The sequence below is a fragment of the Pundamilia nyererei genome, unplaced genomic scaffold (genome assembly GCF_000239375.1).
Source record: "Pundamilia nyererei isolate P.nyererei 1_Seehausen unplaced genomic scaffold, PunNye1.0 scaffold00185, whole genome shotgun sequence".
NCBI lineage: Eukaryota > Metazoa > Chordata > Actinopteri > Cichliformes > Cichlidae > Pundamilia > Pundamilia nyererei.
The window spans coordinates 487,306-502,937 of NW_005187586.1; the positions used below are offsets into that span (position 1 = coordinate 487,306).

Below are 15,632 nucleotides of genomic sequence, written 5' to 3' on the forward strand. Positions count from 1 at the left end.
ACCAGTAAAGCCATGTCTCAACTAAGTGCGAAGACAAGTCCCTCTGATTACACTGTACTCACGTTTGGAGAGGACACAAAGCAGTTCACAACATTTAAGTCAAATTACACTTGTGTGTGAGGTTGTCGACTTTAAATCGAAGAGTCTTAAGAGCTATGAGGACCTCTCGATTATCTCAAATGTCTCATTTTTCTTGGTTTGGAAAAAAACAAACAAACAAAACATCACCAATATTAAACATGTTACAAATATATATCAGTTTTCTTCTCTTGTTTTTCCAAAATATGAGCATAGACTTATTAACACAAAAAAAAAGTCCTTCTGAGGATTAGGTCCCGCTGGCTGTGTGAGGAGGAGATGAGGCGCTCGTGGTCATCGTTCTGAGGAGCGGGACAGAAATTTTTAAAGCAAAGAGAGATGACAGAAAACAAACAGCACCCTGGATTTCACGAGCGTTTCTGTCTCTTGGAATGTCGCTGCTGGTTTGACCGGTCCTCGTCGCTGCTCGCTGCCTCGTTGTCGCCCCGGCCCCTGCGCTTACGAGTTCTTCGTGTTTCCCGCTCGCCGTCGCTGTCCTGCTCCCTGTAATCCTTCCTGCCCGAGGTGGCAGAGGTTCTCTTACTTCTCCTCCTGCCATCGTCATCATCATAATCATCATCATCATCCTCCTCCTCATCTCCATCCACCTCATCATCCTCTTCCTCCTCCTCACTCTCGCTGTCGTCATCCTTCTGTCTTCGATCATTTCTGGTTGTTTTCCTCGCATGAGATTTTCCATTTGTCATCTTCTTCTTGGGCTCTTCTTCCTCTTCCTCATCTTCTTCCTCCTCCTCCTCCTCCTCCTCTGATGTTGCAGGAGCTTGGTAGACACGCTTGCGGGAACGCCGCCGGATGTAGCTGAGACCAGGCAGCAGCTTCTGGAGCAGCTCGGTGAACGTCTGCTCCGTCTTGACCATACAGGAGAGCACGGTGCTGCCCTGCTGGTTGTACTCCTCGGCATTGGAGAAGACCAGCTTTACATCTTCCAGGAAATCCTGGGCGTGGCGGTACGAGCCCTGGCTGAACTTGCCCAGCATTGTCTGATAATCCATGGGCTGAGCGATGATATCCAGGTAGTCCTCTGCCTCTTCAGAGGAAACAGGCTCCCTGAAAGAGGATTTAAAGCATGTGATGAGTGTTAGACTGGAGACCTGGGACCACAATGTGTCTCATGTTTTATAAAAGTTGAGAAACATACATAAGGCATATTAAATATAAACGTTTAAATCCTGTTAGACATTTATTGGAGGCAGAGACACAAATCCCTTTGGGGTTGCGTCATGAGGGAGATCCAGCATCAAACATGCAGACCTACCCATTGTGGTGATCCCTTCTGAAAAAGGGAGTCACATGAGTCAGAGTGGTGAATGTGACCACCAGCTACCTTGTCTCTTCAACATGTCTGAGCAGCTCCCTGAAGACCATCCAGCATGTTTAGTACAGTAGTTATTATCACGATCATAAACTCTCAGAGGAGCAGTTCAGCCCCGCACCTTTCTCTCTCACAAATCTCTACTGCTGCCAGGATTAGCAGCTAATAACCAGCCATACAACCCACACCATTGCTCTGTGTAAAATAACTTGCAGAGGTCAGCGCTCGATCTAGAAGGAAATAGTGCCCAAGAGGCTCTGGGCTTTGCAGGTTTCACACTCTGTTTCTGCCGAGAGAAAACCATTTACAAAATGTGACTCAGTCTGATAAGCTTGTAATATTTCTGTGGCACACAGGTTTTTGAATGCACAAGTAGTTTCCATAGACAAATGCTTTCCACGCTGATGGAAGCATAAATACAAAAGTACTGGTCCACCTGCACATTGAGCAGTGCACCTAGGTGCCATGGAAACCATGCCACGAAGCTCCCAGCACACAACGTTTGTGCTGATGTTAATGCCAGAGCAGGTTTGAACTCTGCAGAAACTGACTCAGTGGTCTGCAACTGAGTTTCTCCTAAACACTCAAGATGACACCAGTAACAGCTGCAAGTACAAGGAGTCAAGAAACTTCACAAACCACCTTGATGCAGTGGTGACATCCTATCATAAAACCACACTTACATTCAGTGAGCTCTTTAGAACAACCCACTCTTAAATGTCTGTAGAGGCAAACAGCATCAGGCTAGGTGCCTGATTTTACACACCTGTGGCCATCAGGCTCAAAACAGCTACATTCAAAGAGTAAGAGGTGTGGCCCAACACTTCTGTCCCTATAATATCTGTAGTTTAGCTAATAGTTGAAAAGGTTGTTCAGGAGTCAAAGTGGCTCCTGTTTCACATGTACTTGTGTCACATTTCTTCTTCCCTCACCTGAAAGGCCAGCTGTAGCGATATTTCATCAGCTTCTTGAGGATTTCCTCACACCTCTCCAGCTCCAGCACCTGTCTGCTCACTCCTGTCTGGGAGCTCTGTCGCACCTGCAGAGACGGCACACACAAAAGCTATAATTTTAGGACAAACGATACAAAGCTGGTCTGTTCTAAGCTCTCTGTAAACTTTGTACCAGTTCGTCGATGTCTGCAGGACTGTTGGGGCCTGTTCTCTGCTTGCCGCTCTGATTACTAGAAGAGGCCGACTTCTTTGATTTACTTTTTGAGCTTTTCTGCCGTGATGAAGACTGCTTATTTTTCTTTCTTGGTCTCACTGTGGAGGAGGAAAGACACGGAGAAGAAGCAGAAGTACAAATTAACATGTATAATGCTGCAGTTTCTCTCATGAAATCAATCCACATCCAACTGTTCAATTCTTGGCATTTTAAGAGGTGGCTCGAAACATTCCCAGGCCACCATGATTTGAACGTTCGCCTGTCTGAGCCTCACGCTTGAATTGAGAAAGATAACTGGCTCTTAGGTGCACCGACACCTCTCTGTTGAAACTTCTAAATCATTATCCTTGACACGCAGGCCTGAACTGACAGAAGGGATCATCCTGCCACATACTCTGAGTGAAGCCACGGTGACAAAGCTTCAAAGTCAGGTCCAGACCTGAGCTGTGCAGCATCACACACAGACAATGAGACAAAGAGGACAATGGCTGAAATTCCCCATCAGCATTCCTTTCATTCTCAACCTTCAGCACCAAAGATCCTCCATTTCAAAAACAAACTCCGGTCTTAAAGCCTTTAAAATTATCCTTTCTGGACCATTAATGTCGTCACAACAATGATTTAAAAAAAAAAAAAAAGGTATGGAAAAAATGCTAATGGTAACTCAAACTGTTGTATTCCTCACCACCTCCTTAACTGTAGGAGTGAACTTAAACTTGGTCAAAGAGTTACAATTTTTTTTTACCTAATTTTCTCTGTAAAATACTCACAGCTGTGTCCCATGGCTTTGTAGTCATTCTCTTCTTCGTCCTCATCCTCTTCCTCAGAGTCCTCCTCTTCAGACTCCTCCTCATCGTCTTCTTCATCAGAGTCTTGCTTATAGTTCCTGCAATGGAGAGCTCGCCTTTAAAGACAGCTGATGAACTATAGGGCAGACACATCTGGGCTTTAGTTACACTGGTTGATCCGCTGCTCTGTTTGTGGAGCACCCTGAAGAGGGTCTCCCCTTTCACTATATCCAGCTACCACACCATCAGTGGGGTGTGCGATTACTGATCACATGATAGAAAACTAATAAAATAAACAATGTGTTTGTTAGACTATGTCCTAACCAGCTGTTTCTCAGCAACTGTACAGACAGGTTAGCATTAGGGACTGGGGCACAGGAGAGATGCTTTGTGTAGTCACTAACTGTCTCAATACTTTGATGTATATTTAAGGTGTATGTCAGCTGAAACCAGGAATTCCTTTAGCCTTTATTTATATTTTGGTTACCTTTTTCCTCCATGAATGTGGTAGTGGTAGGGTCTGTGCAAGATGGGCACTTTCAGTTATATTTTAGTCTCCTTTTGTTTTGAACTCTTTAGGGATCAGCTTATTTAAAGAGTGGAGGACAGTTACCTTACGCGGGAGCCACGTCTGGCCACAGTCGGCTGGCAGGCTGGGCACAGCCACTCTCCATTGGGAACCCGGTAGAGAGCCGGTCGCAGGCAGAACAAGTGGAAGGCCTTGTTGCACTCATCACAGAGTATAAGTTTCTCATCATCACCTGGAAGAGATCAGCATCAACCATAAGGCCTTTTCTTTTTAATTTTAAAGCCTTAAGTTTTATTCTGGGTCTTTTTAGCAGCCCCACATATTTCCACCTCAACTCTTTTGCTTTTCTTGACCTTCAGTGTATCAACAGCTCAGCAAATCTCTCACATGTCTTCTACTGTCATCTTATCACTACAGGTTCACCTGTCGGCCTGCGGAGTGGTTGGCTCCGTATGTAGATCTGCCTGACACTACTACTCTGATGTGCTTTGACCCTGCAGTTGCTGCCCTGCCTGGATCTACACTCCTCCAACTTCAGCACAGATGGGTTCTCCCAGAGCACTAGACAGGAGGGCAGAACATCATTTGGCAAGTGCAAAATGCTTCACTTTAACCTTTATGAAGTTTACATGCAAATTAACACCATAATCCATCCATCCATTCGCTTCCGCTTATCCTTTTCAGGGTCGCGGGGAGTGCTGGAGCCTATCCCAGCTGTCATAGGGCGAGAGGCGGGGTACACCCTGGACAGGTCGCCAGTCTGTCACAGGGCCAACACACAGGGACAGACAACCATTCGCACTCACTTTCATTCACACATTCACACCATAACACCATAATAATCTGGCAAATTCAGAGTGAAACTAGATAATAGTGCAGTTTTTGTTGTCCTCTCTGGAATTTGAACTGTGCGTAATCAATAATGCTCCCATCAGCTGCAAATAACTGGTGATGTGCGTTCTCCCACACAGAGCGGGGCAAGCGTGGAAAACATTTCTAACCTTTCCTGCGACAGACTTTGCAGCGAGCGTTCTCAGCAGACATGTCCCACTTTATGCAAGCGTCCAACATTCCCAGCAGCACGTGCATGCGGGAAAATGTCTGGGCCTCTCGAATAGCGGTCTTCCACTTCTCCACTGCTGTTGCTACCTGTGAGGAGAAGTAAACATTGAAAATAAATTAATTGGTTTTGGGGGGTTTTCAACATTTTTTACTTTATTATTTGTTTTAAATATCAAAAATCAGAATTTCAAGTTCAAATAAATAAAACTTGACCCTGATTTGGCTCCATACTGCTTTAGCATCAGAGTGCTAACAGTTCATCTCTTTCCTCTTACCCTGGCCTCTTCTGCCAACCGCTTCTCCTCATCCACCTCTTCAGCCTTGCTGCTTTCCTCTCCTGCTTGCTTCTTCTTCTTCTTCTGCTTAGGAGCCATGAACCCCTGCAGGAACTTTTTGATTACACAGGCCTGAATGGTGATGATGCACTCGCCGAAGTCTTTCAGGCTCTCCATGTCTTTCAACTGTGACAAGAGGATGAAGCAGACAGAGAATTTCAATTCAAAACACAGACGGTATGCCCAGTAAAGTCAGAAAAAACTTCCCCGATGGGTGCTTCATGAGGAAAGAGCATCTCTCTAGACCAGTTAAACATCTAAGTACAAATGTTTCATCGAGATCATACTCCCTTAAAACTTACAAAGCATACAGAAAGTAATATTTCTTGTTAAATCAGCTCCTCTACATTACAAGTAATCCGTTTAGAAAAAAGGTTAAGGACAGCCTGATGCGTTTTAAGAAAAATAAGCACAATTTCAACAATATCAGGTTTCCAACCTGCAGTGAGTCCCAAAGTCTTCACATGCAGAGTTTCGGTAACTAAACTAAAAACAGTATTTTACATCTTTATGATTGAAATAATTTGTGTTTTTAGAAGGACATTTACACTTTTGTGCTGTAGGCCCACACTGGCATCGCCACACCAGGTTTGGCAGTGAATTTTACTGAAAAATTTGAGCAATTAAAAATGACCAAGCATTTCTTACACCCTGGAAAGCCAATCAGTGGGCTGTTCTGACCCCACATTTGTTTACACCGTGGCTTTTAATACTTACACTAAACATTTCAGAGCCTAACTGTGTACTTGGTTCTACCATATATGCCTTCCACACTGAACATGATTTCAAAACATCTGTTTTCTTGCACTAGTTATCTGTCTAATCAACCACTATGTCCCATGCCCATTGCCTGATAGCCTGAACAAACACTCTGACTACATGCTGTGCCCTTTTAGTAGAATTTAAACACAGATTTTCACTAAAGACTGGGAAGAGTCTCATTTTCAAACTGTCTGACTATTCACCTTGTCCTCAATGTCCACGTTATCGTCCAGGTACCCGAGGCCGCCCTTCTGCAGGCGTGAGGCTACTTCCTGGATGTCGCTACGCAGATATTTGAGTAGCTCTGCATAGCCGTCACAGGTCCTGAGGCCGAGCCTGGCTTTCCGGGTCAAATGGATGGAGTGGAGTATTTCCTGATATCTGACACAGTGAGAGGTATTTGACATTATCACCACTGCCACCATAAAAATCATAGACATGAACTACAGACGAAAAAACAAAAAAACAAAAAACAAAACTGAACTTTGCAGTTTTATGTGGGTTAAAACAATCTCTTATAATACTGCATTCACCTGCTTTGTATATTTGACTTTAGTTCGCTCTCTCTGACCCCCTGAGAATGAAGACTCTCCACCAGTTCCTCCAGCTCAGCTGAACTGTCACATATGAACCTGAAATCAGAAGTGAAAATGAGGAGAAGATCAATTAAACAAAAAGGATAAAATGCATCAAATGAAAGTGAAAAAGGAAAATAAGGACAGACATAGACACCTACCAAAGGTTCTGTCCCTGTTTGGGAACAGTAGTTTCTATACAAACATCTGGTGCTGCTCCCTGCTGGGCTCCTTCACTAACAGCATCACTGCCATCATCTTTTTCAGTTCCTGCAACATAAATAATAATTTAGTGTCTCGAGATAAAGCCATGTGTGGAAATTTGTTTCTCAAAAACACACATTAACTACCAATTATGTGCAAACAAGCCTGCACACAGAGCAAACAAAACCAGACAGAAACAACTGGAAGAAAAAAAAAAATTCTATATCAGTTAATAAAAATATTTGCATTATTAGATCTAAAGAAAAACAAACATTTTTCAAGAGAATGTATTTTTGCTTACCTTGTGAATCAGGAGCAGGGGCTGCCTCACCGTCCTCCTCCTCTTCTACCTCAGGCTCAGCTGGTTTTTCCTCTGGTGGAGGGGTGAAGCTGTAGTCTATGCTTTCGTGCACCCAGCCTTTCTCGATGTACAGACCAGGAACCACATCAGAGAAAAGCCAGAATCTGCACAAAAACATCACGTATGGTTACAATTTACCAAAGTGCTTCTGGTAAATATGTTGTTAGTCTTTTAATTTTGAAAGACTAAGAAACAGGTAAAATGTCCAGAAATTTTGTGATACCCATTAATTTATGACATTTACAATACATCCCTGACCAGGGATGTTCCTGGGGACTAAATTCTTATTCCCTAACCTGACTAATGCACTATTCTAACACTGAGAAGCAATCAGATAAAGTCACATTTGAGACCAGTTTAATGAACAATGTCAGAAGCTCCCTAAAAAGGCATTTGAAAAAAAAAATTATTAGTACTTTAAATGCCAACTTAACCTCTGAAAAATGAATCAATTGCGACTGAATAGTGTGGCACATTTTGAATCATTCATAGTCCACAGCACATTCATTTACAAATACAACCCGCGCTATAAAAATTTAAATTTAAAAATAAAAAAAAATAAAAAATCATAAAACAATCAGTCATCCATCAATTTTTTCCAGACTTCTGTCCCCAGCCACCTCCCTCAGCTTAACTGGGCATAAACCGAGAATACCGAGGCGTTCCGGGGACAAACAAGAGATGCAATCTCTACAGCATGGTCTTTGTCCTAGCAGAACACGCCCAGAACACCACACCAAGGAAGCAACCACCTCTGCTGGCTCAGTTCAATGTGGCAGAGATATAGTTCTACTCTGAGTGGCTCCCAAATGGCTCCTCACTCTATCACTAAGGCAGAGCCCATCTGTCCTTCAAAGAAGTCTCATTTCCATTGTTTGTATCTGCGACTCATTCTTTCACCTTCAAAATAACTAACAATAATATGCTTTAAAGAAAAAAAGAAAAAAGATCAGGCTTAGATTATCTGATTTGTCTTCAATGATGTCAGGCTTGCAGCGCCATCTAGGGCAAACAGCTGCATGACATTTAGGACACAGCACTTTACCTGTAAACAGTTTCAATTAAATTAATGACTGGTATATCTGGTGCAGACGATTTCATCTGTGAGCAGACATGATGTTTTGGCACACTGAGTTAATTCCTCGTGTTAAGTACCAACCTGTTGTGATTTCTGTCGGTACCTAGAGGAGTCCTGCGCATCACTTGTCTCGCTTTGGTTATTCCATCCTGAAAAGCCCTCTCGGCAGCCGCCCTCTGTTTACGCATCCGCTCCTCTTCAGCCTCCTTCTCCATGCGTTCTAAAAGGAATAATAGTAACCAAAAATAAATAAAGCACACTATGTAATGAATCAAAGTTATAATTAGTATCAATCTTGCTTAAAAACTGTACCTTTGTTCTGTCTGTCCATCTCCTCCTTCTCCTTCTTAGCCTGCATGGCCATTAGTCGCCGGCTCTTCACTGAGCTGATCATGTCCTCTGGTTCTGGCTCAACCTTTACTTCCTTCTTGACCTCCTTTTTAGAAGACCCTTCTTTTTTCTTCTCACCTTTAACCGCATGCAAAACACAAATATGTTAATACAAACAGACACGTGTTGTGCGAGACTTCAAATACACACTAGACTTGAAAGGCATCTACTTTCTCTGACAATTCTTAGGGTAAAATGTAGATGCACAGTTTAGAAACTGTGTGTAAAGTACACATTTGATTCACAGCAATATATTGAGACTGGTAAAACTGATGATCCCTCCTACCTTTGTTCTCCATCTCCTTCCGCCTCTTCTTCTCAGCCCTCTTGCGGTCATTGGCCTCTTTCAGCATTGCCAAACGCTCCTTCCACAGCTCAGCTGACCGCTGCTGCATTGCATCAACATGGTCTTCCACACTGTACGTCATCAGGATCCGGTGGCACAGCGCCACTAACAGGGTGACTTTCTCCTCGGGGCTCAGCTCAAACACCTCGGTTGTCTCGAGTTTATCCAGGAACTCGCTGGTCACCACATCGTCATATCCACCCATGGCCCCAGAGTCTTCTGAGCCCTGGCCGCTCTCCTCACCGTGAGCGTCACATGGTCGCAGGCACAACCGTGCCAGCTCGGAAGCTGAGTGCATAGTCAGAGGAATCTCAGATAAGGGCATGTCGAGCTCACTGTAGCCCTCAGCCAGCTCATCCTGCAGTAATGTTTGGAGCAGCACCACCAGCACACGGTTTAGATAAAGGAAGCCAGACCGTTCCCCAGCTAGCGCTTCCATCAGAGCCGCTGCTGTGATGGGATACTGGTCATTTGGCATCAGCAGCCCTGAGTAACAGTGAAGGAAGTCCACAACCATGGCCACATTCCCAAACAATGTGTTGGGCAACCCCTCAGGCATGTCCACAAGCTTGAATGCAGGCAGAGGCTTGCCACCTTCGATCTCCTGATCTTCGTATCGGCGCGACTGTTCACGGCGGACCAGCATCTCCTTCTCTCGTCTCTCCTTGGCCTTTTCTCTTAACTTCTCTTTGAGTTCCTCACGCCTCTTCTTCAGCTCTTCCTTCTTTTCCTCTTCACTCATGGCTGCCCATCGCTTCTTCTGCTCCAGAAGCTCCCAGCGTTTCTGCACTAGCTCCTTGAGTTCCTCTGGAAGGCGACTACGATCATCTGGGGACAAGGTCTTGGCAGCTTTGGAGATAAGGGATGAAAGGGAGTTCTTCTTATCCTCTTTACCCTTGTTCTCCTTGTAGTAACGAAGGAGGTGGAGAGCCATAGGGTGTAGTGGCTTCCCAAGTTTCGGTGTACCAATGCCAGAACTACGAGCTCTCTTCTTTGGGCTTCCTGCAGCACCGCTCTTAGCCAGATGCAGTAGAGTCATCTGCTTCATCTTTGGCCCCTTAGCACCAGCTTTACCGTCCTTTTTGGATGCTTTGAGAACATTGAGTTTCTTCTCACCACTCTTTCCAGTTTTCTTTCCTTCTTTTTTGTCCCCTGACTTTTTGCCAGATTTCGGAGTGGAGGGAGCGGAGCCTTTACCTTCTCCTTTCTTAGGGGTTCCTGAGTTCTTTACCTTGAGTGGAGAACCATTCATTTTTATTTTCTGAAATACAACCAAGGAACCATTAAACATAACAGTGACGTTTGAGGGATACCTCATAAATGAAATGACATTTCACCATGTACACACAAGCTGACTAACCTGCATGTGGCCCCAGATGGTGGGACTAAGGGGCATGCCTAAAGCATCTTTCTTCTTTTTCTTCTTCTTTTCTTCCTTCTCATTGCCCGAATCTTCTCCTGGAGTGTCAGCAGTCTTGAGCTTCTTGTTAGGCTTACCCTCTGGAGATGACAAGCGCTTGCGCTTCGTGGAGGGATTCTCTGCCAAGAACTTGAGATGTACACAGGAAGGTGAGTCAAGAACACGCAACACTTAAAAAACTGATTTAAATAATGAACAGCAAAATGAAATAACTAAACTTACCTTGTGTGGATCGAGAAGAAAGTCGTTGAATTTGCTGGGCAGGTTAAATTTTTTCACCAGTTCATCTTCAACCACCCAGGGAGCACTTTCTCCCATGCCCAGCCTTAGAGCATAGTGTCTGATGAAGTAGCGCATGATCTCCTTGGTTGGAGGACGCTCTGTTCTATAAAGACTGTCCGCTGGGACGTCACAGATCACCTATGACACATGTTGGAAATTTAGAGTCCAGTTTTTCTTAAAATCACCAAGTCTATTGTTCACAAGTATATGAACCTTAAGTATAACCTTTTATACTCTAAAAATAGAACACACTCCACACACCATTTCTTGAGTGATGATGTAAAAAAACAAAACAAACCTTGTCCTCATTGATGAGCTTTACATCATACTTATGAGGAAGGAATTTAGGCATTGCCCATTTCTTCCTCTCTTCTTTCATGGCAGTGGGTAGTTTCCTCGGAGAACGTCGTGCTCTGTCACCTAACAGGAAGCCAAATATCATATATTGAACAAATACTGTATAAATAAACAATTTTAACCTGCTTATCCAAGCAGCATTTACAACATGTTCTTAATTTTATCCACGATGCAAGATTTCGCCTCCTAAAACTGATTGGCACTCACTCAGACTCTCCCTCCTGTTCTCCTCTCGGGGAGGAGGCTCCTTCCTCTGGTTTTCCTGGCTTGCGTTCTCCTTGTCGCTGGATGGAGAGTCACAAGCACCTTCAAGTTTCTTTTCCCCAGACTCACCCTCTGTGTTTTCCAAGGGGTGGATCTTTACCACTGTCACTCGCAAACTTTTCTCCTTGCCCACCTGAAGCCAAGATGTAAGATTTGACATTATATGAGAAATTTTACACACACACTATAACTTTTAATGCAGTAAATTATCAGGTTAAAAATAAAAATACTGACAATATCATAAGATTGACATTACAGACAAGTTTAGAAATGTAATAAGAGTAAACTGTCAAACTGACCAGGAAGTCGCACTCTTCACCCACAGCATATTTGGTGAGGATTTCCACCCAAGCCATCTCAACCAGTTTGTCTAAAGACACTGTGTTGTGGTGAACCATCTCAAGGACTGGTTTCTCAAACCACTTTGGATACTCCTCTTGAAGCCTGCACATGCACACACACACACACACACAGTGATCAATGGTTAGTTTATAAAAAGGTAACAAGTGTGACACTGTCTTGCAGCTCCATCGTTCTCTGTTCACAGGGGTTGTGATGCTAACACAGCGTTCATCATCACATGATTTGTTTTACTTTGCTTAGATCTGCAGTGCAGAAATCAACCTGTGATAGACACACCATGACCCTGAACTGTAATAAGCAGAAGAAAATAGATGGATGGCTCGTTTGCCGAGGGTTGCCAGTAGGGGGAGTAGTTTTTCTTGGCTGAAATAATTAGAGTGTAAATACTGTACAGCTCATGATCCCGACTTACTTCAGCTCTGGGCTCCTGAGCACTGCTCTTCCCAGTCTCTGCTGTGACATCTCTTTGGGCCATATTTATTTTTTTGTTCTCTCTCTTGCTAAAAGGACATAGTGATCCCATATGTCAATACATATTTCAAGTCAAGTGGACCGAAAGAGATGAGTTGAACCATTTTATTATTTTCCATAGGTTCAGGATAAAGGAACTCAGGCCCTTGCAGATTCAAGGATGACTGAGTCACTCGCCCTCTAAATAGACTGAGAGGAGGAGCACAAGATTTATCCAATCATAGCAAAGCAGTAAGCCTTGTGACCTTCACTGGGGTTGTATGGTTCCCTTCTTTGTTGATACCATGAACTTCTGTTAGGTGACTACTGTGTATTTCTTGCACAGTCCTTCCACATAAGTAGGTGTGGTTTTTACAATCAGAGATTTATGCAAACCAGGTTTTACTGGACATCTGAATACAAAGGGCAGGACCTAAAGAATTGAATCTATGCATTTTCACTCACTCAACAGCCTTTATTAAAAGTGCATACTCTGTTTGGTCTGAAATCAGCATAGTAGACCAACAGAGCTTTCACAAGTTAACATGGAATAATGAATGTGCACGTGCAACATTGTGGATGTAATACTAACAGTTCGGTGACTTCTTGTTCCTCCTCCCATGCCTCTTTGTGAGTGAGCTGGCTGCTTCCAGTGCTCTTGCATGTCCAAATGCGTTCATTATATCTCTGTAGGCGGGCCTCGTACTCTCTGTGTACATTCGGTCAAGGAAGTTACATCATCCAAATGTTTTCCTATTTAGGGTTTTGTTTACGCACAACAAGCAAGATGCAAGTCAATAAAATTCCATCATGACATTTAACATCACTGAGCATAATGAGAGGTAAAGAGACCCAGCATAAACACATTTCAAAACAAATCATCTGTGAATAGTCCTGTCCTAACAAGACAAGGAGAGATTTAGGGACGGGAAAGAATAATGATTTCAGAGAAAGTCAGAAAGATCAGTTGGATGCTGTGTAATGGAATATACTACATTTCCATGGGTACTCTAACAACATACCAAGTCAAATTCCCATAGATGGGACTGTTTGACAGCGTAGTGGTTCACAAAGCTTTATTAAGACAATAAAAATGGATAACAGAGTTTAGACACCCGCATAAAGTCAAATATCATAATCGATTATCCATATCAGCATATTATGGACACTTAACACTAGCTACGTGTGCCACAGCAGGTTTCATAACCTTGCTGACAGTCGTGGACCTTTAAGAGCTTAAAGCGTTCATGTGAACGTTTTAACAACGTGGTAAAGTACTCCAATTGTGACAACAGAAGAAACCAAGCTAACAACAAAATGCTGTCATAAGTCACTGAACACCTTTCAGTCTGCCCAAAATACGAAAGTAAGTTAAAGCGAAACGGACTTTGAGAGGCTTCTGTGCTAGCATTACCAGCTAACACATTACCAGCCGGGGAGCGGCGTCAGTCTGGGCTATTGTGACATAATGGGATACCTAACGTTAGCAACTGGCTAGCTCACCCTGTTAGCATTGCCAGCAGAACCGTAAAACATGAAAGTGAAAGACTCCTTTTCGCCCTTCTCTACAATGACGTGCTATTTACAGTCATACATTTAGCTCGGTTAGGTAAAAAGCTAACTAATAGGTAAAATTATTTAATTACCAGAAACAGCGGAGTGTTAGCTAGCCAGCCTGTCAACCCAGAGTAAACTGTGTACATGCGGGGAAACACTTAACGGGGAGAAATGTCAGGTCAAATTCCTTGCTTTAGCCAGCTTTATAGCGTTCTACTCGTGACTATGAGCACATCAGTTCAGCTAACCAAGACAAAGCCCGCTATCCAGTCTATCGACTGGCTCGATAAGTCGAGACTGATAACCAGCATCATGTTAAAGGATACTCTTTGTTCCTGAAGGCCTCCTTAGTGTGCTCGATGATGTAGACCTCCTCTCCCGGGCCTGGTGGCTCGGCTAGCGGCTTAGCCAGCGGGTACGGTTTCCGGCCCAAAAGCGGTGCCATTTCAAATCCAGAGATGGCACAAGTGCCGAAAGTAAAAACAGATATTCTAGCAACAGACTAGCGCAATAGTACACAATGGTATGTCCTTTGCATGTATCCCAGTATTAAAAATGTCAGAGCCGACAGATAGCACGTCTCACGTTACCGCCGGCAGGCCCGGCTCTCAGCGTGTAGCAGCTAGCTTTCTAGCTAGCAGGCTGGGTTATCTCGTTGCAAAACAATAACAGTGCGCCGCTTCTCGCCGCCGGACTCATCGCACCATCCTTTGCTCTTCTGGAAGTGGTGTCAGGCTATTTTTACGCTGCACCTTAGGTAGAAAACACGCTGGCAAACGTGTCCCCGGACTCAGTTGTTAAAGTTCAGCACCTTCGGGTGAACGTGAAAGGATGCACCAAAATGAAACTCACGGCAACCGTCAGTCAACAGCAGATCTGGCGGCTGTACAGTCCCGAGCAAGTGTTCGCAAATTAGGCCTGCTCCCTTTTAAACTGTACTCGCTGCATGCTCTGAAGCTCCTTGGCGTCAGGTAACAGCGTGAGCAAGCGTTGCGAGAAAGTAACCTGAATCAGCTAAGAGGAGGTTAATTCCCTGTCGAAATGGCGGGAGTTTTCAGTCCACCGGTACTGTGCCTCATACCCTCAGAACTCTGTTTCCCCGGTAGCAAGCAGCGTCGCGCGCATGTCCCGCCCCCTCTTCGCTTTCACTGGCTGTCTCGCTGAAGCGCCATCGTCAAATTTGCCTGCAGGTTTCTCAGTGGTTGAATTGTCCTGTCTATTCTCAGTCTTTTCCGATAAACCACGCCCTCATATAATATACATGAGGCAAGAGGGTCAGCTGATGACAATAAAAATTATATAAACCGTTCAAATCAGCACTCTTAAATCATATTTCAATAGACTGAACATGGGTTTTGTCGATATCTAACGAGGAGCTGTCTTGTTCAGTTATCGAATTAATTTTTAAAACCATTGTCTGGACTCCATTTTGAATATGCTGATTAAACAATAGGTCACCCACTACTGGGAATCCTCATGGTGAATAAATCCTAACTTAGCAGGATCTTCTTCGTCTTCAGCTGCTTCCTTTAAGGGTCGCCACAGTTAACCATCTCCCCCGATTTCTAGCATACTGCTCTGTGAAGCCAGCCCCTCTGTTAATTACACAAAACTTACTCTGTGCTCTTCCTCTTTTCCTCCTGCCTAGCTGCTCCATACATTATACATTATTCAGTTTATTTACTGTCTTCTCTGCATTTCCAAACTGTCTCAGTTTTGACTTTCTAACTTTCTAAATGCTCAGCCTGTCCACGCTGTTCACCCCCAGCGACAATCTGAGCATCTTCTGCTCTGCCACCTTTAGTTAAAATGTATTTTGTTAGAGCCACCGTCTCCAAACCATACTTCAGTGAGTTAAAATGAACAGTCGCATTTATTATGATTTACAAAATGTGTTCAGTTATAAACATGGGCAAATAATATATATATAT

At 43.8% G+C, this 15,632-nt stretch overlaps 1 protein-coding gene across 3 annotated transcripts; it reads right to left on the reverse strand.

Moving 5' to 3' along the window:
• Window positions 1–269: 269 nt before the first annotated feature.
• baz1b (bromodomain adjacent to zinc finger domain, 1B) lies at window positions 270–14,866 on the reverse strand. 3 transcript variants are annotated; one of them, XM_005746904.2, is made up of 22 exons: window positions 14,028–14,866; window positions 12,737–12,853; window positions 11,631–11,775; window positions 11,275–11,464; window positions 11,009–11,130; window positions 10,651–10,848; window positions 10,369–10,557; window positions 8,949–10,239; window positions 8,585–8,740; window positions 8,354–8,492; window positions 7,135–7,298; window positions 6,791–6,899; window positions 6,588–6,686; window positions 6,258–6,435; window positions 5,233–5,418; window positions 4,897–5,044; window positions 4,319–4,456; window positions 3,980–4,127; window positions 3,349–3,464; window positions 2,537–2,676; window positions 2,344–2,450; window positions 270–1,146 (listed from the first exon to the last, which is right to left on the reverse strand). In XM_005746904.2, exons 1-22 carry the CDS (start codon window positions 14,144–14,146, stop codon window positions 447–449), a joined length of 4,899 nt encoding a protein of 1,632 aa, XP_005746961.1. In that variant the 5' UTR covers window positions 14,147–14,866; the 3' UTR covers window positions 270–446. The 3 variants fall into 3 exon arrangements, with proteins under 3 accessions (XP_005746961.1, XP_013769759.1, XP_013769760.1); XM_013914305.1 differs by having other exon boundaries at window positions 8,949–10,269; XM_013914306.1 differs by lacking the exon at window positions 4,319–4,456 and having other exon boundaries at window positions 8,949–10,269; window positions 14,028–14,865.
• Window positions 14,867–15,632: the final 766 nt, after the last annotated feature.